Here is a 25979-nt window from a genome sequence, read left to right as displayed (position 1 = left end):
TCAGAGTATTTTTTGCCATCTTCTTTTAACAGAACTTAATTATTTCTTTATAACCTATTTATTCCATGTCTGTTAAACAACTTGCATCAGATTCATGTCATGGTTTAGACCTGTTGGCCTAAAGTGTAGGAAACAAAGGACTAACATTATATGGGCAACCAGCACATGCTGAAACAAGAGCTTGAATCCAAGTTCATGAAGTTGCAAAGCAAATGTGCTACTGCTGCACTATACAGGCCTCCATTTTTGTATGCTTATGCTTGATTCCTGTCATGGAAATGAAGGAAATCGAAAAGCCTGGAAGAGTGTTGAATTGTTATTATATTTTCCAGGGTGGCCTCAGGTTTGGGTAAGAGTAATGCAATGAAAGGTAGAGGGCAGCAGCGATTGAACCCACCCAAGTCTCCAAAGCCAGGGAAGCAATCAGAAAGTCATAGCTTTGTGACGCTGGACAAAATTAAAGGTGAATAAAAAATGAGTCATAAAATTTTCTGTTAGTTTTTGGATTTAAATCTGTAATCTTAGGAAATAGTTGAAGCTGCATTTTTTGTAATGCACAGTTAACTTAAGTCTTGAACCCGGTGTGCCATGTTGATGTGTCATGAAGTTGTACTGTACTTAATTATGCATGTTTCATTTCTTTCTGACAAGTCCTATAGGAGTGATACATTTGCTAAGTATAACAATTATTATAGAACTTGGCGTTAACACATTATGTAACTACTGGTGGTCTGAGTCTTTATTGGTCAACATGAGTACATATATACTTGAGCAGATATGTTACATTTTTGTTTTGATGGTCATGTCATTACAGGTTCCCACTGTCAACAAGCATGTATATATGTACCACATTGGGAATTCTTTTTTCATGTTCAAGGTCAAAGTTCAATATTTTCATGTTTGATCACACTTTCTATTCTTCTCAGTTATTTTTGAGGTAGTTTTAAATTAAGGTATGAATCTTGGTATATTAACACATCATTATAAGAAGATGTGTTTTGCACCACCATTGGGGTTATACCTTTAAGGTCCAGGTCATAGAGAAATATTTAATGTTTTCCTTCACTTCCCTTTCCACTTTGTAACATCAGAGCCCAATCAGCTGTAGGGATGAAACTTGGCATACTTACGCATCTTCATGAGATTGTGTCATGTGTACCAGATTGGGGGCTCTGTTTAAGGTTGTGGGTCAGTATTTTAAGTTTTCCACCACAATGTCCTTTGTAATCTATAACTTAAGAGCCATTTGAGATTAAGAGACAAAAGTTTGTATGCAAGTACATCATCATTAGCATGTGTTTTACATACTTAATTGCAGGTCCTGTCATTAAGGTAAAGGTTATGGTTAAGTATTTCAAGTTTTTTGTGCATAATTTCATTTCCAGTTTACAGTCATTTTAGAACAAGGAATGAATAATTATATATTTAATGTGCACCACTTAGAGGGTCTATTTTCAAGGCCAAGGTCAATGTTTTATGTTTTAGCAACATTTCCCATTCATTCTATAACTTATGAACTGTTAAAGATGAATGAAATGAGGTATACTTGTATATCATTGCTAGAAGACATGGTGCATTCCACATTTAGGATCCTGTCTTCAAGGTCACAGCTTATAAATTTGAAGCTTGCTTTTGTGTCTGCATTATATCTTAAAAGCCATTTAAGGTTCAGGAATGGACCATAGAACTCTTATGTTTCTCTGTTTAATGACCTCACATGTATCATAGTCAAGGTTTTATCTTCAAGGTCAATGTTACTGATCAATTTTTTCCCCATTTCTACCCATTTACTATTATGCCCTGTATGATATAGGCAAACTTGAAACAGGGTTACTTTTCATGTCTGTCTAGTAACTCTACATCTCTGCCACAAGGGTCACATTCAGATTTCATCACTGTATACTTCTGGTGACCTCACCACAGTAGGCAGGGGATACAATTCATTGAATATTTTTCTTCATATTTTGAATGCAACTATGTAGCAGTAAAAACAAACTATTTGTACATTAGTGCCTTGGTGGCAAAAAACAATTAACCATTTATGCTGCCTTAATGGTGCCATTTGGTTTTATGTCTATATATATATTCAAGCTGTCATCAGATTGCATTGCAATGACTGTAGAGGAAATGAATTTTGATTCCCTTTCCTAGAAATCACATAATTTTCTGTTATTTCCACACTTGTAAATGAAAAAAGACAAGTTAAAGTAGCTCAGTTATCCTTGTAAGGATTTTAACATTAATCAATGCATGATGCCACAATGTCTGTCATATTCTTACAGCCATTTTAACAATTTAATCAATACATGATGCCACAGTGTCTCTCATTCTTTTACATCCATTTTAACATTAATCAGTGCATGATGCTAGTGTTTCATACTCTTACAGGCATTTTAACAATAATCAATGCATGAAGCTACAGTGCTTCATACTCTACAGGCATTTTAACATTAATCAGTGCATGATGCTAGTGTTTCATACTCTTACAGGCATTTTAACATTAATCAGTGCATGATGCTAGTGTTTCATACTCTTACAGGCATTTTAACATTAATCAGTGCATGATGCTAGTGTTTCATACTCTTACAGGCATTTTAACATTAATCAGTGCATGATGCTAGTGTTTCATACTCTTACAGGCATTTTAACATTAATCAGTGCATGATGCTAGTGTTTCATACTCTTACAAGCATTTTAACATTAATCAGTGCATGATGCTAGTGTTTCATACTCTTACAGGCATTTTAACATTAATCAGTGCATGATGCTAGTGTTTCATACTCTTACTGGCATTTTAGCATTAATCCATGCATGATGCTAGTGTTTCATACTCTTACAGGCATTTTAACATTAATCAATGCATGATGCTACAGTGTTTTATACTCTACAGTCATTTTAACAATAATCAATGCATGAAGCTACAGTGTTTCATACTCTTACAGGCATTTTAACATTAATCAGTGCATGATGCTAGTGTTTCATACTCTTACAGGCATTTTAACAATAATCAATGCATGAAGCTACAGTGCTTCATACTCTACAGGCATTTTAACATTACTCAGTGCATGATGCTAGTGTTTCATACTCTTACTGGCATTTTAGCGTTAATCCATGCATGATGCTAGTGTTTCATACTCTTACAGGCATTTTAACATTAATCAGTGCATGATGCTGCAGTGTTTTATACTCTACAGTCATTTTAACAATAATCAATGCATGAAGCTACAGTGTTTCATACTCTACAGGCATTTTAACATTACTCAGTGCGTGATGCTAGTGTTTCATACTCTTACGGGCATTTTAACATTAATCAATGCATGATGCTACAGTGTTTCATACTCTACAGGCATTTTAACATTAATCAATGCATGATGCTAGTGTTTCATACTCTTACAGGCATTTTAACATTAATCAGTGCATGATGCTAGTGTTTCATACTCTTACAGGCATTTTAACATTAATCAATGCATGATGCTAGTGTTTCATACTCTTACAGGCATTTTAACATTAATCAATGCATGATGCTACAGTGTTTTATAGTCTACAGTCATTTTAACAATAATCAATGCATGATGCTACAGTGTTTTATACTCTACAGTCATTTTAACATTAATCAATGCATGATGCTACAGTGTTTCATACTCTACAGTCATTTTAACATTAATCAGTGCATGATGCTAGTGTTTCATACTCTTACAGGCATTTTAACATTAATCAATGCATGGTGCTAGTGTTTCATACTCTTACAAGCATTTAAACATTAATCAATGCATGATGCTACAGTGTTTCATACTCTTACAGGCATTTTAGCATTAATCCATGCATGATGCTAGTGTTTCATACTCTTTCAGACATTTTAACATGAATCAATGCATGATGCTACAGTGTTTCATACTCTTACAAGCATTTTAACATTAATCAGTGCATGATGCTAGTGTTTCATACTCTTACAAGCATTTTAACATTAATCAGTGCATGATGCTAGTGTTTCATACTCTTACAGGCATTTTAACATTAATCAGTGCATGATGCTAGTGTTTCATACTCTTACAGGCATTTTAACATTAATCAATGCATGATGCTACAGTGTTTTATAGTCTACAGTCATTTTAACAATAATCAATGCATGAAGCTACAGTGTTTCATACTCTACAGGCATTTTAACATTACTCAGTGCATGATGCTAGTGTTTCATACTCTTACAGTCATTTTAACAATAATCAATGCATGAAGCTACAGTGTTTCATACTCTACAGGCATTTTAACATTACTCAGTGCATGATGCTAGTGTTTCATACTCTTACAGGCATTTTAACAATAATCAATGCATGATGCTACAGTGTTTCATACTCTTACAGGCATTTTAACATTAATCAGTGCATGATGCTAGTGTTTCATACTCTTACAGGCATTTTAACATTAATCAGTGCATGATGCTAGTGTTTCATACTCTTACAGGCATTTTAACATTAATCAGTGCATGATGCTAGTGTTTCATACTCTTACAGGCATTTTAACATTAATCAGTGCATGATGCTACAGTGTTTTATACTCTACAGTCATTTTAACAATAATCAATGCATGAAGCTACAGTGTTTCATACTCTACAGGCATTTTAACATTACTCAGTGCGTGATGCTAGTGTTTCATACTCTTACGGGCATTTTAACATTAATCAATGCATGATGCTACAGTGTTTCATACTCTACAGGCATTTTAACATTAATCAATGCATGATGCTAGTGTTTCATACTCTTACAGGCATTTTAACATTAATCAATGCATGATGCTACAGTGTTTTATAGTCTACAGTCATTTTAACAATAATCAATGCATGAAGCTACAGTGTTTCATACTCTACAGGCATTTTAACATTACTCAGTGCATGATGCTAGTGTTTCATACTCTTACAGTCATTTTAACATTAATCAATGCATGATGCTACAGTGTTTTATAGTCTACAGTCATTTTAACAATAATCAATGCATGATGCTACAGTGTTTCATACTCTACAGGCATTTTAACATTAATCAATGTATGATGCTAGTGTTTCATACTCTTACAGGCATTTTAACATTAATCAATGCATGATGCTACAGTGTTTTATAGTCTACAGTCATTTTAACAATAATCAATGCATGAAGCTACAGTGTTTCATACTCTACAGGCATTTTAACATTACTCAGTGCATGATGCTAGTGTTTCATACTCTTACAGTCATTTTAACAATAATCAATGCATGAAGCTACAGTGTTTCATACTCTACAGGCATTTTAACATTACTCAGTGCATGATGCTAGTGTTTCATACTCTTACAGGCATTTTAACAATAATCAATGCATGATGCTACAGTGTTTCATACTCTTACAGGCATTTTAACATTAATCAGTGCATGATGCTAGTGTTTCATACTCTTACAGGCATTTTAACATTAATCAGTGCATGATGCTAGTGTTTCATACTCTTACAGGCATTTTAACATTAATCAGTGCATGATGCTAGTGTTTCATACTCTTACAGGCATTTTAACATTAATCAGTGCATGATGCTACAGTGTTTTATACTCTACAGTCATTTTAACAATAATCAATGCATGAAGCTACAGTGTTTCATACTCTACAGGCATTTTAACATTACTCAGTGCGTGATGCTAGTGTTTCATACTCTTACGGGCATTTTAACATTAATCAATGCATGATGCTACAGTGTTTCATACTCTACAGGCATTTTAACATTAATCAATGCATGATGCTAGTGTTTCATACTCTTACAGGCATTTTAACATTAATCAATGCATGATGCTACAGTGTTTCATACTCTACAGTCATTTTAACATTAATCAGTGCATGATGCTAGTGTTTCATACTCTTACAGGCATTTTAACATTAATCAATGCATGGTGCTAGTGTTTCATACTCTTACAAGCATTTAAACATTAATCAATGCATGATGCTACAGTGTTTCATACTCTTACAGGCATTTTAGCATTAATCCATGCATGATGCTAGTGTTTCATACTCTTTCAGACATTTTAACATGAATCAATGCATGATGCTACAGTGTTTCATACTCTTACAAGCATTTTAACATTAATCAATGCATGATGCTAGTGTTTCATACTCTTACAGGCATTTTAACATTAATCAATGCATGATGCTACAGTGTTTTATAGTCTACAGTCATTTTAACAATAATCAATGCATGATGCTACAGTGTTTTATACTCTACAGTCATTTTAACATTAATCAGTGCATGATGCTAGTGTTTCATACTCTTACAGGCATTTTAACATTAATCAGTGCATGATGCTAGTGTTTCATACTCTTACAGGCATTTTAACATTAATCAATGCATGATGCTAGTGTTTCATACTCTTACAAGCATTTTAACATTAATCAGTGCATGATGCAAGTGTTTCATACTCTTACAGGCATTTTAACATTAATCAGTGCATGATGCTAGTGTTTCATACTCTTACAGGCATTTTAACATTAATCAATGCATGATGCTAGTGTTTCATACTCTTACAGGCATTTTAACATTAATCAATGTATGATGCTAGTGTTTCATACTCTTACAGGCATTTTAACAGTAATCAATGCATGATGCTAGTGTTTCATACTCTTACAGGCATTTTAACATTAATCAATGTATGATGCTAGTGTTTCATACTCTTACAGGCATTTTAACAGTAATCAATGCATGATGCTAGTGTTTCATACTCTTACAGGCATTTTAACATTAATCAATGCATGATGCTACAGTGTTTTATACTGTTACGGTCATTTTAACATTAATCAGTGCATGATGCTACAGTATTTGATACTCTTACAGTCATTTTAACATTATGCAGTGCATGATGCTACAGTATTTGATACTCTTACAAGCATTTTAACATTAATCAATGCTTGATGCAGCATCGTCACTTATACTCTTACAGATAAAGAATGCATATCATATGTTTAAAATCACATTGGATTTATAATTGCAATATCTGAAGTTTGTTTTATATTATTTCAGCTGTGGCCCTGAACCTGGTGTCTGAGATGGAAGGGATAGCCCCAACATTTGAAATTCTGTTTGAGTGAGTTGTCAGATTGTGTTCCAGATCAGAACTAATTTTCATGAATTTAACTGGGTCTTTTTATGGTGATTTTTGCCATGTACTGTTAATGGATACATCCATTTATACTGTAATTTAATTTGCAGACAGTCCAGCCCATTTTGATTATTATTAAAATGATGCCTAAAAGACTGGAATGAACTGGTACAGAAGCTCCAAACATAACACTTGATTGAACGAACAGACACTTAGTCTCCAAAATATGCTAACATACAATTTCATTACTGGTCACTTAGTCAGCAAATCTTTTACCCAGTTATGTGTTTCAGCTACTTTACTAAATGATACTTATTGAAGTCATGTGGGTTTATCAGGTCAATTTGTGATTTAAAAAAAGAAAAATACTTGGAAACATTTCTTTTTTCCCCTCCTTGTCTCAGAAATTTAAACTTTTTAATCACACCATTTTTATGAAGTTCAAACAACTTTAACTTAGTGTACCATTAACAAAATAAATGGGGAAAGAGGGTACTCATTAAGATAGAAGTCAGAATGTGCTCATTAAGAAGGGAGGATGCAGAATGCCACATTAAAATGGCGGGAAGAAGGTCCTCATTAAAATGGAAGGCAGAAGTTGGTCACTAAGATTGAGGGAAGAAGGTTCTCATTGAAATGGAGGGTAGAAGGAAGTGCCCATTAAGATGGAGGATAAAAGGCAGTCATTACAATGGAAGGAAGAAGGTAGTCATTAAGAATGATGGAGGAAGTTAGTCATTAAGATGGAGGAAAGAAGGTAGTCATTAAGATGGAGGGAAGAAGGTAGTCATTAAGATGGAGGGAAGAAGGTAGTCATTAAGAAGGAGGGAGGAAGGTAGTCATTAAGATGAAGGGAAGAAAGTAGTCATTAAGATGAAGGGAAAAAGGTAGTCATTAAGATGGAGGGAACAAGGAAGTCATTAAGATGGAGTGAAGAAGGTAATCATTATGATGAAGGGAAGAATGTAGTCACTAAGCTGGAGGGAAAAAGATAGTCATTACAATGGAGGGAAAAAGGTAGTCATTAAGATGGAGGGAAGAAGGTAGTCATTAAGATGAAAGGAAAAAGTTAGTCATTAAGATGGAGGGAAGAAGGTAGTCATTAAGATGAAAGGAAGAAGGAAGTCATTAAGATGAAGGGAAAAAGGTAGTCATTAAGATGGAGGGAATAAGGTAGTCATTAAAATGAAAGGAAGAAGGAAGTCATTAGGATGGAGGGAAGAAGGTAGTCATTAAGATGAAAGGAAGAAGGTAGTCATTAAGATGGAGGGAAGAAGGTAGTCATTAAGATGGAGGGAAGAAGGTAGTCATTAAGATGAAAGGAAGAAGGTAGTCATTAAGATGGAGGGAAGAAGGTAGTCATTAAGATGGAGGGAAAAATGTAGTCATTAAGAAGGAGGGAGGAAGGTAGTCATTAAGATGGATGGAAGAATGTAGTCATTAAGATGGAGGGAAGAAGGTAGTCATTAAGATGGAGGGAAAATTGTAGTCATTAAGAAGGAGGGAAGAAGTTAGTCATTAAGATGGATGGAAGATTGTAGTCTTTAAGATGGAGGAAGAAGGTAGTCATTAGGATGGAGGGAAAAATGTAGTCATTAAGATGGAGGGAAGAAGTTAGTCATTAAGATGGATGGAAGATTGTAGTTGTTAAGATGGAAGGAAGAAAGTAGTCATTAAGATGGAGGAAGAAGGTAGTCATTAAGATGGATGGAAGATTGTAGTTGTTAAGATGGAAGGAAGAAGGTAGTCATTAAGATGGAGGAAGAAGGTAGTCATTAAGATGGATAGAGGAAGTTAGTCATTAAAATTGAGGGAAGAAGGAAGTCATTAATATAGAGGATAAAAGGCAGTCATTAATATTGGAAGATTAAAGGTAGTCATGACTATGGAAGAAAGAAGGTGCTTATAAAGGTGTTGTACCTAGATACCATTACACCTAACTACTGTTGAATTCATTCCCTAAAAATACAAGCCATTTTTCTGATGGATATTTTTTGAAGTGAGAATGCTTTGACAAGTCCTCAAAGAAGCAAGTTGTCACTTGATTAGTCATGGTAGATGTAAGTCTACATATCCTTGACTGAAATTTTTTGTTTGTTTTATTTTTTTCCTTTGTTGTTGCTGCACTCCTGAGCTTAAGAACTTTCTCAAAAACTAAATATTCTTCTGTCTTTATTTTGAGATATTAGGATGGTTTGAGCTCACATCTACAAAAAAGAGGTAAGCTGGGGTACTGCCGCTGGTGTTAGTGCCATTGTCGGTGTCATCATGTACACCCTAATGAAATGTCAACCATTCTTTCTTCCTAGGTCATAGGCAGCAGTTTTGAGTACATTTCATAGCACTTACCTCCAGGGGAGGGGGCTGAGGGGCTAAATTGGTACAAACATGTAAATTAGTTGTGTATTCTTGGTTGTGTATGTGTCTTTAGCTGTTCATGCATAGTATAGTATTGTTTTACCAGAAATCATGAAACTGGGAGAGTGGATGTATCTTGATAAGTGCTATGTCCTGATCACAATTCTAGGTTATTGAACCCATGTTTCAGTTGACTGATTTTTGTAGTTTACTTTTATTTCTTAAATTCTGTTATCACAGAATCATCCAGTTCTACGATTATTTGTATCTCTATTAGCACAACACCTGTACCACAAAGGAAGGTCACTGTGACCTACATGTCACATTTTACTGGCATAGGTTAAATTTTTGCATTTAGCTCATGACCATCTAGATATTTTGCATCCTGTATATATACTGTTATATGAAGATTCAAAAGCACATGCGAATGAGTGCATCTTGATGAATACAACACCCTCACAACTAATGTAGGTCACTGAGACTTATATTTCATGCTATACTGACTTTGTTTAACTTTTGTGTTTTAAGTCAAGTTTTTAAGCTATGTTCATGTTAGGATCATCAAACTAGATGGTCGTTTTAATCTTTATTAATAACATACCCATGCCACACAAAAATGCCGCTGTGACCTGATTTAAGGTATTCCTGGCTTAGGTTATGTTTTTGAGATTTATCTCAAAACCAAATTGGTTGTTTAGCACCTGTATACATACTGTTGAGCTACAATTCACAAAATTTGGTGAGGGGTGAAGGTATGTATCTTCATGATTATTACACCCTCATGACAGAAATAGGTCACTGTGACCCATATTTGATGCTTCACTGCCTTGGTTTCAGTCACAAGTACTGTTTATGCCAGAATGATAATAAGTGATTGTATGAACCTTTATTAGTATCACAGTTGTGCAACAAAAGAAGGTGATTGTGACCTACATTTTAACATTTTATTAGCATATGTTTCTCATGACCACATTGTAGTTTTGTGTTCAGTATATTAGCTTTATACCTGGAATCATTAAATTTGGTAGGAGGGTGCATCTTGATAAGTACCATACTCTCATCTTAAAAGAAGGTCACTATGCTTCAAATTCCATATTTCACTATCTTTGGTTCAATTTGACATTTTTACTCCTCTAGATGTACTCCATGAACTAGATGATTGTAAGCATCACTTTTAGTACTACACCCGTACCAAGAAATAATTGGGGCCCCAAGTGGCCGAGTGGTCTAAAGCGCTCTCCATTACGGATCACTGCCATCTCACCTCTGTCTGCGTGGGTTCGAGTCCAAGGCTCGGCTAATGTTGGTACGTGGGAAAGCCTGCCGGTAGCTTCTCGTGGGTCGGTGGTTCTTCCCTGGGTTTTCCAGGGTTCTTCCTCCACCAGTTATACTGGCCGCCATGTATAGCCTATCTTGTGCTGAAAAATGGCGTTAAACCCTAGAACAACAACAACAACAACCAAGAAATAATCACAGTGACCTATATTTAGCTTTATACCAGCTTAGGTTAAGTTGTTGCATTTAGATATGTCATGACAATATTTGGCATGGCATAATATCATATACTAAAATCATCAAACTTGAGGATTTATCATTGTGAGCATTACCCTCTCATTTCACTGGTAGGTCTATTTGAATTATATTTTATGCTTCACTGACTTGCATTAAATTTTGTGCTTGATGTTCATTTCTCGAGATTGTTTTTCTTGTAATCATTTGTATCTCTGTTACAACCACACTCTTATAACAAAGAGGCTTATAGTGATCTATATTTCATATATTATCTCTTTAGTTTGCATTTAGCTAATGACTAGACAAGATTTTGGCATATTTTATGCATAGATACTATTTTACTTACAATCATAAAACCTGATAAGTGGATGCATCTTGACAAGTGACTTTGTTCAAATTGTGTATTAAAAGTTTGTTTCTTGGCAGCTGTTTTTGTTCCAGTTATGAAACTTGTTAATAGGCTGCATTTCTGTTACTACCATGTCCTTAAAACCATAGAAGGTAATTGTGACCTACATTTTGTTTTACTAACATGATTTAAGTATTTGTGTTTATGATCACATTTAATAATCCATGTTACACCTATATAGATTTTACCCTACTCAGAAGGCCCAGGTAATTGGAACTAAGTGAAAAATAGTTAAAGCAGAGGTGAGTTATGTAACTGTTGATTGGTTTTCTTTGTAGTCACATTTTACATCTTCGAATAAGTCTATGTATCCTTCTGTCTTAACTGGAAGTTTTGAGGTTTTGTTTCTTACTTGTTGCAGCACCCCCGAGTTTAACAACTTCCTGCTTCACCTGTTGAGCTACTTCCATTGTTTCTTTGAAAAGCTTCATGCAGAGCACAAGCTGAACATTTCCACTTACATGTAAGTCATATATTTATTCTTGCAAAAGTCATGAATTGAGTCATGTACTATTACACAAACTGCATGCAGCTAGTATGAATTCTATTAGTCAACAAGATTCATACATTTTTTATAATGAACACATTAGTTTGAGATACTAGTAACACATAACATGGGGCCCAGGGTGGTTTGCCATTACATATCACTGCCATCTCAACTCTGCCTTCATGGGTTTGAGTTTGTGGTTTGGACAATGTGGGTATTTAGTTCTTGCTATTGTTTTCCTGGGTTCTTCTTCCACCATTTTTACAGGATACCTTATGTTGTCTGGTGTGTGCTAACAAATGATGTTAAAGCCACAACAACGGATCCTGGTATCACATTACTGCATAGACTTTGCATTTTTCAGTCAGTTAGCTAATTGATGTTGCTGAGTGCTGTATGTTAGTGTGACATATTTTTTGCAATAAAAAGGTTATGGCATTTATGAAGATTATGTGATAAAAAGACAGTGCCAGATTACCAGATAGGCAGAGTAGGCACCCACCTATGGGCCCCACGCCTTTTAGGGGCCCTGTGAAAATGGATCAAAATAATATTATCAAATGTATTAGTAGATAATTTGTGAGGGGGGCCCCAAGATTTTGACTGCCAATGGGCCTCCACAGGGTTTAATCTGGCAAAAAGAAAAGATTTTTCGTCTTGTTCACTTTGAACGCACTGTGGCATGATTAGTTGCTCCTATCCATTTAAGCTATGCCAGTATAATCCTTGCTATATTAAATGTATGTTGTGAGACCAAAATCACTGATACAAGGTGTCATTCATTTCCCTCACCCTCTATTCTTATTAGATACTTGTTCAAAGCATCAAAAGATTGTTCTCTAAAATCAGAACCAAATAGCAGTGGTTAGCTAATATACTTTTTTGCAGACAGTTAGACTTCCTGTTTGGAAAACAGTTTAAGTTCATTCAAGCACAAGTACTTGTAGTCATGAAACTCTCTGAGATCAAAATTTGAATTTGTACGCAAATATCATGAATTTGGATCTTCCATTACTTTGCTGTTGGAAGGGTTTGAATCACAAGAAATGTCAGGATTTTCTCATTCTTTGTATTGTTACATACATGCCAGGTCTCAGGATGATTGAGTTAGTCGGATTATGATTGTTAATTTGGAGATTTAAGTCCAAATTCATTTTTTGTGCCTTAACAGTTTTCTTTTTACTATAGTCTGACTATTCATCCTGTATGTTTGTACCCCCCTACCGATTTCAATCACAAAAACATTTAATGTGATAAAAAGTGCACAGAACTAAGTTAATTGAATCATTGATTTATAATTTCTAACCTGACTGTGACCAGAGTGGCACTAATACTGGCATCCCCTATACTTTTCATGCTGAACAGACTTTCCATACTAATATGGCACCATATTGCATACACTATAGGCTAGTTTATTTCCATCAGATAACATAATGATGTAGTTCATCCAGATAATTCTGTAAATTACCATAACGTTAAGAGTTCAGAATTATATCACTTTGCACACATGAACAGAGAAATTAAACTGCTTGTTGAGTACATGTGAAAGGCAAATTTGTTGTCATTCATTTCCTTTGCTTGATTAGACATTGTAAGTATCGGAAGCAGACGACATATGTATGTACATCAGTAGTCATGCACACACCCCTTTGCTGAAAATGGACTTGTCCAGAAACTGGAAATGGATCTAGAGCATGTCCGTCTGTCATATTGAAAACTTCTGTTATGCATGAAACGCGCAGATAATGATGGTTTAGGGCCAGTCTGCACACAGTCATGTTAGAAATTATAAATCAATGAATGAATTAACTAAATTCCTAGCACTTTTTATCACATTAAAGTTTTCCATTATTGAAATGGGTAGGTGGTACAAACAAATGGGGAGGTATAGTCAGACTATACAAAGTCTGAAGTTAGGATTAAATTATGCCCACTACATGGCATACAAGTTCAGTTTACAATTTAACCTATAAAAAAAAGTAATTTTTGGTTGATATCTTTAAATACAAAATCACTGGGTGTAGGACAGTAGCTCTTTCTTACCATGAAAGAACTAGAGAAAAGGCTTGTAATAACCTAATATACTGACATCATGACAAGGTTTTATCACATACTTTATCATTAACAGCAACCATTTAAGGAATAATACAAGTCATCCTTTTTCTTCTTGAGTATGCTTCCAGCTTCCAATATCAGAAAATTACAGTCTGCAACAAAACCAGCAGTACCAACACATGTCCTGTAAATGTTCACAAAAGGCTTTAGATTCATTATGAAGTTTTGCCAGTTCATTTGCAATGTGCACTTGTCCCTTGATATTGGGGTCAAGGAGGTTACATTGATAAAATATTATGTTAGGGGTTTGGTTCAAGTTTTTTCACACACTTCTGTTTCTTAAATCCCTTCATGGATTTTTTCAGGCTTGGTAGTAATCATTATGGAACTTAAATAGTTTTGGGTTCAAGGTACCATGTTTTGCAGCAGTAGTTTTAAGGCTGTCCTTTTTGTTACTGTTTTTATAACTATTTTAATTTATTGTAAATTCCTCAATGGTTGAAATAACAATGATATCATTAGAAACAATTCAGACCAGAATTATTCCAGTTAGTACTTATAATCTTGTGCACTGGAAGATGGATGTCATAAGACAACACTTTCTCATTAGTGTTGCTACTAGCATGCTACTTAAATACATGTGCTTGTCATACCATATACACTCTCATATAAGTCAAGTCTAACTGCAGACTGCACAGACTAAGATCTACCTTTGGATAATGTGCTGTCAGATCTGGGTCTATGCAGTTAATTATGAGTAATCAGTACAAGAAATAACATAGAAACACAGACCCTAATCTACTGGTCCATTATGCAGATTTGTATTTGTTATTTGGCCAGGCCAACTAAACTTCATACTCTTGTGAGAGGATGCTTTGGTTGTAAGACTTTCACAGTATCTGTTATGTATCAGTGACCTTTGCAAGGTGTTATATTTCCTTCAGCAGTCAGTTCTTGAACCTGGCCCATGATTGACAGTATCAATCATTTCTATAAATTAAACGTGCAGATTTCTTTGACCCTTTAATGCATGTAAATATTAATAAAAGGTTTTCTTATATACTTGAATATAAAAGTATTGTGCTAAGTACAGCATAAATTATGTATTTTTAAGCACTAAATAAATACATAAACAACATTATTTCATCTCTTGAAAACAGTAATATATTTTGAGATCAATTGATTTGAGCCCTGCAAATACTTGTACTTAATGAATGTAATGTTTATGTTGTACTTTCTACATAATGTTTGTGTTGTACTTTACACATAATGTTTGTGTTGTACTTTACACGTAATGTTTGTGTTGTGCTTTATACATAATGTTCTGCTCTTTAATGTTGATGTGCAAGAAATATATTTGGCCCAGTTTATGTGGCAGTATACAGTTATTTCACTGTTATGCAGATACAGACCAAACAATCTGCCATGCAGTATCATAGACAACCTGGTATTCTATTGCCAAAATGATTAAATCAATGTTTTATTACCTATTTTTCCTAAGGCTTACAGAAAAACAAAGTACTAATTTTACAGACACTGAAATTCCAAGATGAAATACATTACCTTAAAAGATTTTGCTCCAAGGTCATCAAAACAAACATATTCAATACCAAGGTCATCAAAATGAACATATTCAACATTGTGAAAATAAAAATTCATTTAATGAATAGTTTCTAAATGCCAGTACCTTGCACATTACTACACCGAACAAGAGTCCATTGGTACATTTTCCTAATATGCAATAGACCATTGGAACTTTTCCTTACTGTGCAATAGTCCATTGGTACTTTTTCCTAATGTGCAATAGCCCATTGGTATTTTTCCCTACTGTGCTATAGTCCATTGGTACTTTTTTCTAATGTGCAATAGTCCATTGGTACTTTTCTCTACTGTGCAATAGTCCATTGGTACTTTTTCCTAATGTGCAATAGTCCATTGGTACCTTTCCCTAATGTGCAATAGTCCATTGTTACTTTTTTCTAATGTACAATAGTCCATTGGTACTTTTCCCTATTGTGCAATAGTCCATTGATACTTTTCCCTAATGTGCAATAGTCCATTGGTACTTTTTCCTAATGTGCAATAGTCCATTGGTACCTTTCCCTAATGTGCAATAGTCCATTGGTACTTTTTTCTATTGTGTAATAGTCTATTGGTACTTTTTTCTATTGTGCAATAGTCCATTGGTACTTTTCCCTAATGTGCAATAGTCCATTGGTACTTTTCCCTACTGTGCAACTACTGCTTGCATTTAAAGGTGAAACAGATAGAAAAAAAATCACAGGAATAAGAAATAAATGGTTGACTACAAATAAAACAGCAGATAGGTAATAAAATAGTATTATAGCACTATATTCTTATAGTTAATTATATGCATTTCAAACATATATGTTGGATATTTGTAATTATAAATGGCACAGTATAAATTGCCATATTTGATGTAATATTCAAATGTACATTAATAAGCATTCACCCCTCCCCATTTTTAGATTAAAAGCTTGCATAAAGCACACAATTCTAAACCAACATGTTTTGATCCCAGCATTTATCATGAGAGGGAAGTGGCGGTTGAAATCTAACTCATGATTTTTCTGAATATACACCATGCATGTCTTGTGCATCATTACCATTTAATTGTTAACAAGCTTTAGAAAGTGTTTGGATTTTGTCTGAGTGTTTTACAGCTCAACTGCATTTTGAAGGCTACATTGTGTAAGTAAAGTGCCTTGCCAAAAGACACTTCACAGTAGCCAACTGCATTTGGAAGGCTACATTGTGTAAGTAAAGTGCCTTGCCAAAGGACACTTCATAGTATCCAACTGTATTTGGAAGGCTACATTGTGTAAGTAAAGTGCCAAAGGACACTCGACAGTAGCCAATGTAGGCTGATCTAATGATGGGAATCTAACTGTAACTTTCTGATTACAAGTCTAATGCCATGACCATTGCTCCATGGTGGCTTCCCCAGTCTCAGGCCAAGCATTAGCAAAAGAACCCAACTTATCTATATTTACATGCATGTGATTGGACAGTTTTTGATATCATTGGTGTGTACTTTATTGATGAGTTTGAATCTGGTGAAATTTACACAAATTATAATTTTTTTGGGGCCAGTATGAGTATTACATTGAATATAGTAATACATATAACATTTTGGCACCCAAAAATCACAATGTTTGGTACAAAGAATTAACTGTAAACTTGAAACCAGTCTGTGTCAACATGTACTTCATAATCTCATTTTCAGGATTTGCCATTTGAAACCAGTCTGTGTGAAGATCTTCTTTACAATTGCATTCTTGGGGTTTGCCATTGTGCTCCATTGATCACCTTATTATTAAAGCTCTAATTTGTTGCAGATTGTGAATTCCAGGTGATAACCAACCATTATTTTTAAGGACTCGTCTTTTTGGTAATGGTTTATCCTGATCCAAAAGTTATCATGATATGTGAAAACACACACACACACACACACACACACACACACACACAACTCCCACTTAAACAGTCCTTCAAATAGTTGAAGTTATTAAAGTCTATTGATCTTTTGAACTGAATGACTGATGGTGGTTTAGTTGGTTTAGTTGTGTGAATCAAACCTCCATTTATCTGGCTATCACTTCCATATGACATCATGGATTTGAATTCCTGTTATGACCAAAAGTCTGTGGATCTGATGGTTAGGTTTATCATGGAGAGAAATGTTTGTACAGCATCATTATCCCTTGTCATGGAGAGAAATGTTTGTACAGCATCATTATCCCTTGTCATGGAGAGAAATGTGTTTGTACAGCATCATTATCTCTTGTCATGGAGAGAAATGTGTTTGTACAGCATCATTATCTCTTGTCATGGAGAGAAATGTGTTTGTACAGCATCATTATCTCTTGTCATGGAGAGAAATGTGTTTGTACAACATCATTAAAGAAATAATTTGTACACATTTCAGTATATCCAATAGAACAGTACAACAGCCATTTTCAAATTTGGCACACAGACAATTCCGGAATATATCAGTTATAGATACTTTGCTGAGATTACATCTTCATCATTAGGAGTGAAATAACATTACATTGTCTTTAGCCATATCTGTTGGTAGACAGTGATTTTTTTTATCCCAGGAAGAGTAATCTGTACAGTGTAATGGTATTTCACAAATTAGCAAGTAGGGCAATCAAAAGTACAGCTATTGCATGCTGTGGGTTTGCATACACATACTCTCCACCATTTCCTGAGCTTGCATCTGTTATAAAATTTTCACCTGTAAAAATAAATGAAATGCACATTAAGTTGTATTTGTAATTCTTATCATTTAAAATAAAATCTGTCTAGAATGATGGTTATTTTGATTGTGTACATGCACAAGTCAGTTTGTTATAAAGTTACTTTTAGCTCACCTGACCATTAGACCAAGTGACCTCACAGTATTCATCCATCATGCATTGATTTGTCAAAATTGCTGATTTATACTTTTTATTTAAACTGCCTGACCAATTTGCATGTGATTGTACAGGAAGTATTCCGGTATCAAGGCCTTTCAAATTCATGTGATTGTACAGGATGTATTCAAGCATCAAGGCCTTTCAAATTCATATGATTTTACAGGAAGTATTAAGGCATCGCAGCCTTTCAAATTCATGTGATTGTACAGGAAGTATTCAGCATCAAGGCCTTTCATATTCATGTGATTGTACAGGATGTATTCAGGCATCATGGCCTTTAAAATTCATATGATTTTACAGGAAGTATTAAGGCATCACAGCCTCTCAAATTCATGTGATTGTACAGGAAGTATTCAGCATCAAGGCCTTTCATATTCATGTGATTGTACAGGAAGTATTCAGGCATCACAGCCTTTCAAATTCATGTGATTGTACAGGAAGTATTCAGCATCAAGGTCTTTCATATTCATGTCATTGTACAGGAAGTATTCAGGAATCAAGGCCTTTCAAATTCATGAAGTAGATACAGATACATTAGCCAATATGGTCAGAATTACTAAAAATAGAAATACCTTTAAATGAATTCTTATTTTTAAAAACTGCTTGACAGAATTTGATCAAATTTGACAGTAAATATCCTGTCATGAAATGTATTTCAAACTTAATGATGTTGATCTGTGATAAAATATGGCCACAGTAGTTAAAAAATATACAAGAATTTAAATTACTTCTCAAAAACCGCTCAACAGAATTAGACCAGATCTGATATTATATGCTTATGTTCCATCAAATGCAGATGAAGATATAAAAAAATTGGAGAAATCTTGTATAACATAAAATGTTCATTTATCAGCTTGAGAAAAAAAATTGTTTAGTAAACATTGAAATGACCCAAATATTGTGTCCAACTTTGTCCAACTTCTTTTGCATCTGGCTTTTAGGTCAGGTGAGTAATATTTGGCCCACTTGTCCCTTTTGTTATAAATCGGAATGACTTAGATTAGATTTTGTAATATTGTACAAGAAAGGCACAGACATACAGTAAGCTTCAAATCAAAGCATATGGACAAGAAATAAACATAATAATTATCTTGTGGTATAATTAAGACAAGGCTAAGCACCAAGCACATCAACCATTAACTTTTTAGGTACAATGCATGCTTTTCTGTAACTGTACAAACCACTACTAGATTTACTTAAAACACAAAATATCAGGAAAATACAGTATCATGGTTTAATTAAACATCATGAATATTCAGTTTTTAACATCATGAATATTCAGTTTTTAAACTGATATAGTATAATAACAGTTTCATGATCTTTACTCAGATTTACTTCTTAATGTTCAGCAATTTTAGGTCTAACTAAAAGGAAATGTGAAAAGTATTGAGATTTACACAACAGCTAAAAGTCTGCAGCAAAGCAGGAAAAAGTATTAATATCTCCACACTATTCTTTTCTCAGCTGTCTCCCCGTAACACCACTAAACCCACTTCCCAATCTACAGACCAATCTTAAACATATCTCAAAGTTAGTATCTGAGAAAACCAAGTTTAAAAAAAGATATTCCATTTTAACTGAGACTGCCTTTGAGTGTAATCTAACAAACTTGGACATAGAGTTTTAATCTAAATTGCTTTAAAATTGATCTTAATGTAGGGTGCAGACAGACTGATCTTAATGTAGGGTGTAGACAGATTGATCTTAATGAAGGGTGAAGACAGTTTGATCTTAATGTAGGGTGTGGACAGATTGATCTTAATGTAGGGTGTGGACAGACTGATCTTAATGTGGGGTGTGGACAGATTGATTTTAATGTAGGGTTCAGACAGATTGGTCTTAATACAAGGTATAGACAGATTGCTTTTAATACAGGGTATAGAAATATTGATTTTAATGTAGGGTGTGGACAGTTTGAATTTAATGTAGGGTGTAGATAGGTTGATTTTAATGTAGGGTGTGGACAGATTGATTTTAATGTAGGGTGCAGAGAGTTTGATTTTAATATAGGGTGTGCACAGTTTGAATTTAATGCAGGGTGTAGATAGTTTGATTTTAATGTAGCATGTGGACAGATTGATCTTAATTTAGGGTGTAGACATATTGATCTTAATACAGAGTTTAGACAGATTGATTTTAATGTAAGGTGTAGAAAGAGTGATCTTATTGTAAGGTGTAGGCAGATTGATTTTAATACAGAGTTTAGACAGATTGATTTTAATGTAAGGTGTAGAAAGAGTGATCTTATTGTAAGGTGTAGACAGATTGATCTTAATAAAGGGTGTAGATAGATTGATCTTAATATAGGGTGTGGAAAGATTGATCTTAATGTAGGGTGTGGGCAGATAGATTTTAATGTATGGTGTGGACAGATTTTAATGTAAGGTGTAGAAAGAGTGATGTTATTGTAAGTAGTAGACAGATTGATCTTAATACGGGTGTAGATAGATTAATCTTAATACAGGTTTTGGACAGATTTAATTTATTGTAGTGTGTGGACAGATTAATTTTAATGTAGGGTTTAGAAAGAGTGATCTTATTATAAAGGTGTAGACAGATTGATCTTAATACAGGGTGTAGATAGATTGATTTTAATGTAGGGTGTGGACAGATAGATTTTAATGTAGGGTGTGGACAGATAGATTTTAATGTAGGATGTGGACAGATAGATTTTGATGCAGGGTGTAGAAAGAGTGATCTTATTGTAAGGTGTAGACAGATTGGTCTTAATACAGGGTGTGGACAGATTGATCTTATTGTAAGGTGTAAACAGATTGGTCTTAATACAGGGTGTGGACAGATTGATCTTATTGTAAGGTGTAGACAGATTGGTCTTAATACAGGGTGTGGACAGATTGATTTTAATGTGGGGTGTAGAAAGTGATCTTATTGTAAGGTGTAGACAGATTGATCTTAATACAGGGTGTAGACAGATTGATTTTAATATAGGGTGTGGACAGATTGATTGATGGACATCTTTAGGTTATGGGTTCATTCAAAGGACAAGGTCATTTTGGTTGAAGTCTTTCATTGTTTTATAATCTGTAGACATTAGGAATGGATCATATATATATATATATATATATATATATATATATATATATATATATATATATATATATATATATATATAGCATGTATGCTGTATCAATGATATACCACAAGATGTATAAATTATTCATTAAAAGGAAATGAGGCTTGCCAAGTTGCTTTTAATGAAAAGTTTATACAACGTGTGGTATATCATTGATGCAGTGTACATACTATACATATATTTTATTTATATCACATACAAATACATATATTTTCCCTTTGAATGGAGTTAAGATATGCTTCAGGAAACTGTGTATTGATCGAGAGAATGAACTTACATTCCTGTGAGTGTGTTCGCTATATGATGTAGTTCTATCCCTTTTCTTATTGTTCACAATCACATTTGCAAATTGTAAGTTGATTGTTTTCTTTGTAAGTTTCTATTTTTATTCACATTGATTAAATCAATATAAGACACACTTATAATTTAAACATGAAAGATTGTATTTATGAAAAAAGTAGAGCACTATGAACACGTTAGCTTCTTGTACACACTGAATGCTTAGGCATTGACATACTGGCATATGGAAATTAGTGTGGAATAGAAGAGGTGATTAAAACATTTAAATATATTTACAGTTGATGTAAGTTATTATTCTGCTTTAATTAACATTACTACTGACCACAAAATTCTCTCTATCTCTCTCTCTCCTTTTCTTTGGATAGTTTGAATTAACTTTACCACCACTCATAGATCCAGAGACATTGTCATATGACACAAGCGGAAATCCCCAATGCTTGTATTTTCATGGATTTTCACCTGTCCAAGGAGGGGGGCTGCCATTTGGACACTTTTATATTTAATTAATAATAATCAATTTTTGGAACATTATAATAGGTTTAAGAGGCAACAACAACAACAACAATAAAGCATTAAATACTTTACAGTATGTGTGCCTGGTAACCAACAAATTTAACATATAGTGTCAACCAGCTATTGCAACTACATGTATGTATAAATGATATTATGAACACTGTAGATAGATCCCAAGGAAGGTGTAAACATACCGTTACGACTAACCATATTCTTGCAGGTTACTTGGTGCAAGATCAGTTTTAAGGTTTTCATCCAATCCAAATTGTTTTTCTCTTTAACTTTATATTTCTGCATATGTTTCCCTTTATGCATAATAGGGGAAAGGGGAATGGAAAAAAGAAAGGATTGCGATAAAATTGTGTACCATTTTAAATTCATTTAGAAAACTGGGACTATTAATACCTTTTATCATTATTTTCAATCATCATTAATGATTAATGAGTGGAAATTCATCATTGATCTATAGGCATGCAGTTGAAAGAATGTTTATGTATTTGTACTGTTGTACCATGGGCAGATGACAATAGGATATACCAGTAGTATTGGTATATCAATTTGCTATATACCAATACATTAAATGCCATATTATTTTGAATGCATGTGGTATATATATATATAAATATATATATATATATATATATATATATATATATATATATATATATATATATATATATAGATATATATATATATATATAGATATATATATATAGCTTGTAGCACAGATAAGTAAAAGTAGTTATGGCAACTTACTACTTATTGTTGACCTTTGAGTTTGAGGTGTTGGTGCTGAAGACGTTGGAGGAGTCTCCATTGTGGTTGATATAGCTGGTATTGGTGTTGTCCACATGGGAGTCTCAACTGTACAAGCAAGAAAGTCCAACCACATAAATAATCAAACAAAATATGATAAATTGATCTTTAAGGTTCGATAAATATACTTAAGTGCACATTTCTATTTGTTTTTTCTGGGTTTTTTTTGTATTTATTATTTTTCTTTTCTAAAATGTCAGTGGGAAGATTTCTTATCAGTGATTACAACATTTGTCTAAGATTGGTGAAAATAAACCCACACAATTTAAGTAACCATTTGTTTTTTATATATACTTAAGTCTTCTAATTACGAACAGAGTACAGTATTCTGCTGTATTACATTTTATGATTAGAAAGTTTCAAAGGATTTAGCAAGATAAATAAATTGTATTCACATTTGCAACATAGTTTTAATAAAATATTAACACCATCATCAAGTGAATTGAAAAATGTTTTACTTTGGAGTGAATTCATCAAACTTTAATGGTGCTATATGTTTATATCTACCTTGTAGCACAGTTGTTCCCTCATCAGAACCATGTGAATTTGTGGCAAGACACTGGTAGGTACCATCATCGGACATTTCAATTCCAAGAATTGTAAGCAGTGTATCCAATCCCTGACCATTAGGTTCTGTATGGGTGATGATCTTGTATTTCCATGAATTTTGTAGTTCTTTGTCACCAAATGACCAGATTATTGTGGCAAGCGGATAACTTTCAACCCTGCATGATAAAATTGTTTCTTTTCCCAGATACTGCTGGATTTTTTTGGTACGTACTGTTACTTTTGGAGGATCTGAAACATCGGGGTTGAAAATTGTATTAAATTAATCCCTTATTAGAGAGTGTAAAGACCCTAATTACTTTGAAAGTATTGATTAAATAGTTTCTTAATGAATATGTACCAATTATACTCACTTATAAGTCAAATCCAACTACAAATGGCACAGACCCAGATCTGTCATCGCATAATGTCCCAGCTGATCTGGGTGTATGCTATTTGTTAGGAATAATTTGGGAAATAAACAGCTGATCTTCTAGCACATTATGCAGTGGCAGATCTGGTTAAATGTTGTTTGGTTAAATGTTGTTTGGTTAAATGTTGTTTGGTTAAATGTTGTTTGAAGTTCATCTTGATTTATAAGTGAGTATGTACAGTAGTGTTTGCAATGTTCTTTGCATAAAACCAGGACCCACTTGAAAATTCCATGGAATCAATAGCACAGAGAGGCACAATATTAAGCTTTTTGATGAGAAAGCTCATCTTGTTGATCATTAGCATAAAGTGACCTTTCAGGAGGCTTATCCATTCCATCATAGCACCGAGGTAACAATTTAATAAAATCATCTATACACATGGTATACACCATGCATGTTTTATTTGAATAACTTCACAAATTCGTGAAGCTTTCTTGTTAAGAAATGTTCATCTCAGTATGCTAGTCCAGCATTTTTATCCGATCAAATCACAGTTAAAATTTGCCACTATGGTCATTTACTTTGTGCCATTGTGCAAGTTATACTGGATTGCATCAATAGGCCAAGCTTTTGTGTTGTGCCATTATGCAGTTATACTGGATTGCATCAATTGGCCAAGCTTTTATGTTGTGCCATCGTGCATTTATACTGGATTGCATCAATTGGCCAAGCTTTTGTGTTGTGCCATTGTGCAATTATACTGGATTGCATCAATTGGCCAAGCTATTATGTTGTGCCATCATGCATTTACACTGGATTGCATCAATTGGCCAAGCTTTTTTGTTGTGCCATCATGCAATTATACTGGATTGCATCAATTGGCCAAGCTTTTATGTTGTGCTATTGTGCAATTATACTGGATTGCATCAATAGTCTAAGGTTTTATGTTGTGCCATTGTGCCATTATGCAGTTATACAGGATTGCATCAATTGGCCAAGCTTTTTTTTGTGCTATTGTGCCATTGTGCAATTATACTGGAATGCATCAATAGGCCAAGCTTTTATGTTGTGCCATTGTGAAGTGCAATTATACTGGATTGCATCAATTGGCCAAGCTTTTATGTTGTGCCATTGTGAAGTGCATTTATACTGGATTGCATCAATTGGTCAAGCTTTTATGTTGTGCCATTGTGAAGTGCAGTTATACTGGATTGCATCAACAGGCCAAGCTTTTATGTGGTGCCATTGTGAAGTGCAATTATAATGGATTGCATCAATTGTTAACTTCCGATGGACTGGCAATACTCCCACTTTTCTTCATGGTTTGAACCAGTGTAAGCATTGGCATTGTAAATAAATTCTCAGGGGTCAGCTTGACTTCTTCCTGCCTTTTTGTTTTTTTTGGTTAACAGTAACAGATGCTTTTAGACATGCTTATTGTTTACTCACATACCTAGCTCCACTCTTAAACAGCATGCCATCTTTAAGTGTTGTAATTAACTCCAATTACAAATCTCATACAGCATGCCATCTTTAAGTGTTGTAATTAACTCCAACTGCAAATCTCATACAGCATGCCATCTTTAAGTGTTGTAATTAACTCCAACTACAGATCTCATACAGCATGCCATCTTTAAGTGTTGTAATTAACTCCAATTACAAATCTCATACAGCATGCCTTCTTTAAGTGTTGTAATTAACTCCAATTGCGAATCTCATACAGCATGCCATCTTTAAGTGTTGTAATTACTCCAATTACAAATCTCATACAGCATGCCTTATTTAAGTGTTGTAATTAACTCCAATTACAAATCTCATACAGCATGCCATCTTTAAGTGTTGTAATTAACTCCAGTTGCAAATCTCATACAGCATGCCATCTTTAAGTGTTGTAATTAACTCCAATTGCAAATCTCATACAGCATGCCATCTTTAAATGTTGTAATTAACTCCAATTACAAATCTCATACAGCA

At 34.1% G+C, this 25979-nt stretch overlaps 2 protein-coding genes across 3 annotated transcripts in view; one reads left to right on the top strand and one right to left on the bottom strand.

Annotated features, from left to right (window-relative positions):
- The window catches only part of LOC149808445 (protein phosphatase 1 regulatory subunit 36-like), a 141494-nt gene that overhangs the window by 10126 nt on the left and 105389 nt on the right, over positions 1–25979 (top strand). For both annotated transcript variants that reach the window (XM_089977321.1, XM_089977311.1), the window contains exons 4-6: positions 333–463; positions 7021–7084; positions 11740–11841. In XM_089977321.1, the coding sequence (XP_089833447.1) occupies positions 333–463; positions 7021–7084; positions 11740–11841 (297 nt within the window). The remainder of the gene's footprint in view (positions 1–332; positions 464–7020; positions 7085–11739; positions 11842–25979) is intronic.
- Positions 14929–25979, bottom strand: part of LOC149808446 (limbic system-associated membrane protein-like) — a 37954-nt gene continuing 26903 nt past the window's right edge. Inside the window, exons 6-8 of the mRNA XM_089977332.1 lie at positions 23593–23883; positions 23026–23133; positions 14929–18181 (exon numbers count right to left, since the gene is read on the bottom strand). Coding sequence (XP_089833458.1) covers positions 18072–18181; positions 23026–23133; positions 23593–23883 — 509 coding nt within the window. The 3' untranslated portion in view covers positions 14929–18071. The remainder of the gene's footprint in view (positions 18182–23025; positions 23134–23592; positions 23884–25979) is intronic.

This window comes from Sinohyriopsis cumingii, chromosome 1 (assembly GCF_028554795.1).
Source record: "Sinohyriopsis cumingii isolate HCF-2022 chromosome 1, ASM2855479v2, whole genome shotgun sequence".
Taxonomy (NCBI): Eukaryota; Metazoa; Mollusca; class Bivalvia; order Unionida; family Unionidae; genus Sinohyriopsis; species Sinohyriopsis cumingii.
The sequence above is the reverse complement of the archived record's forward strand: the minus strand, read 5'-3'. Positions and strand labels throughout refer to the sequence as shown.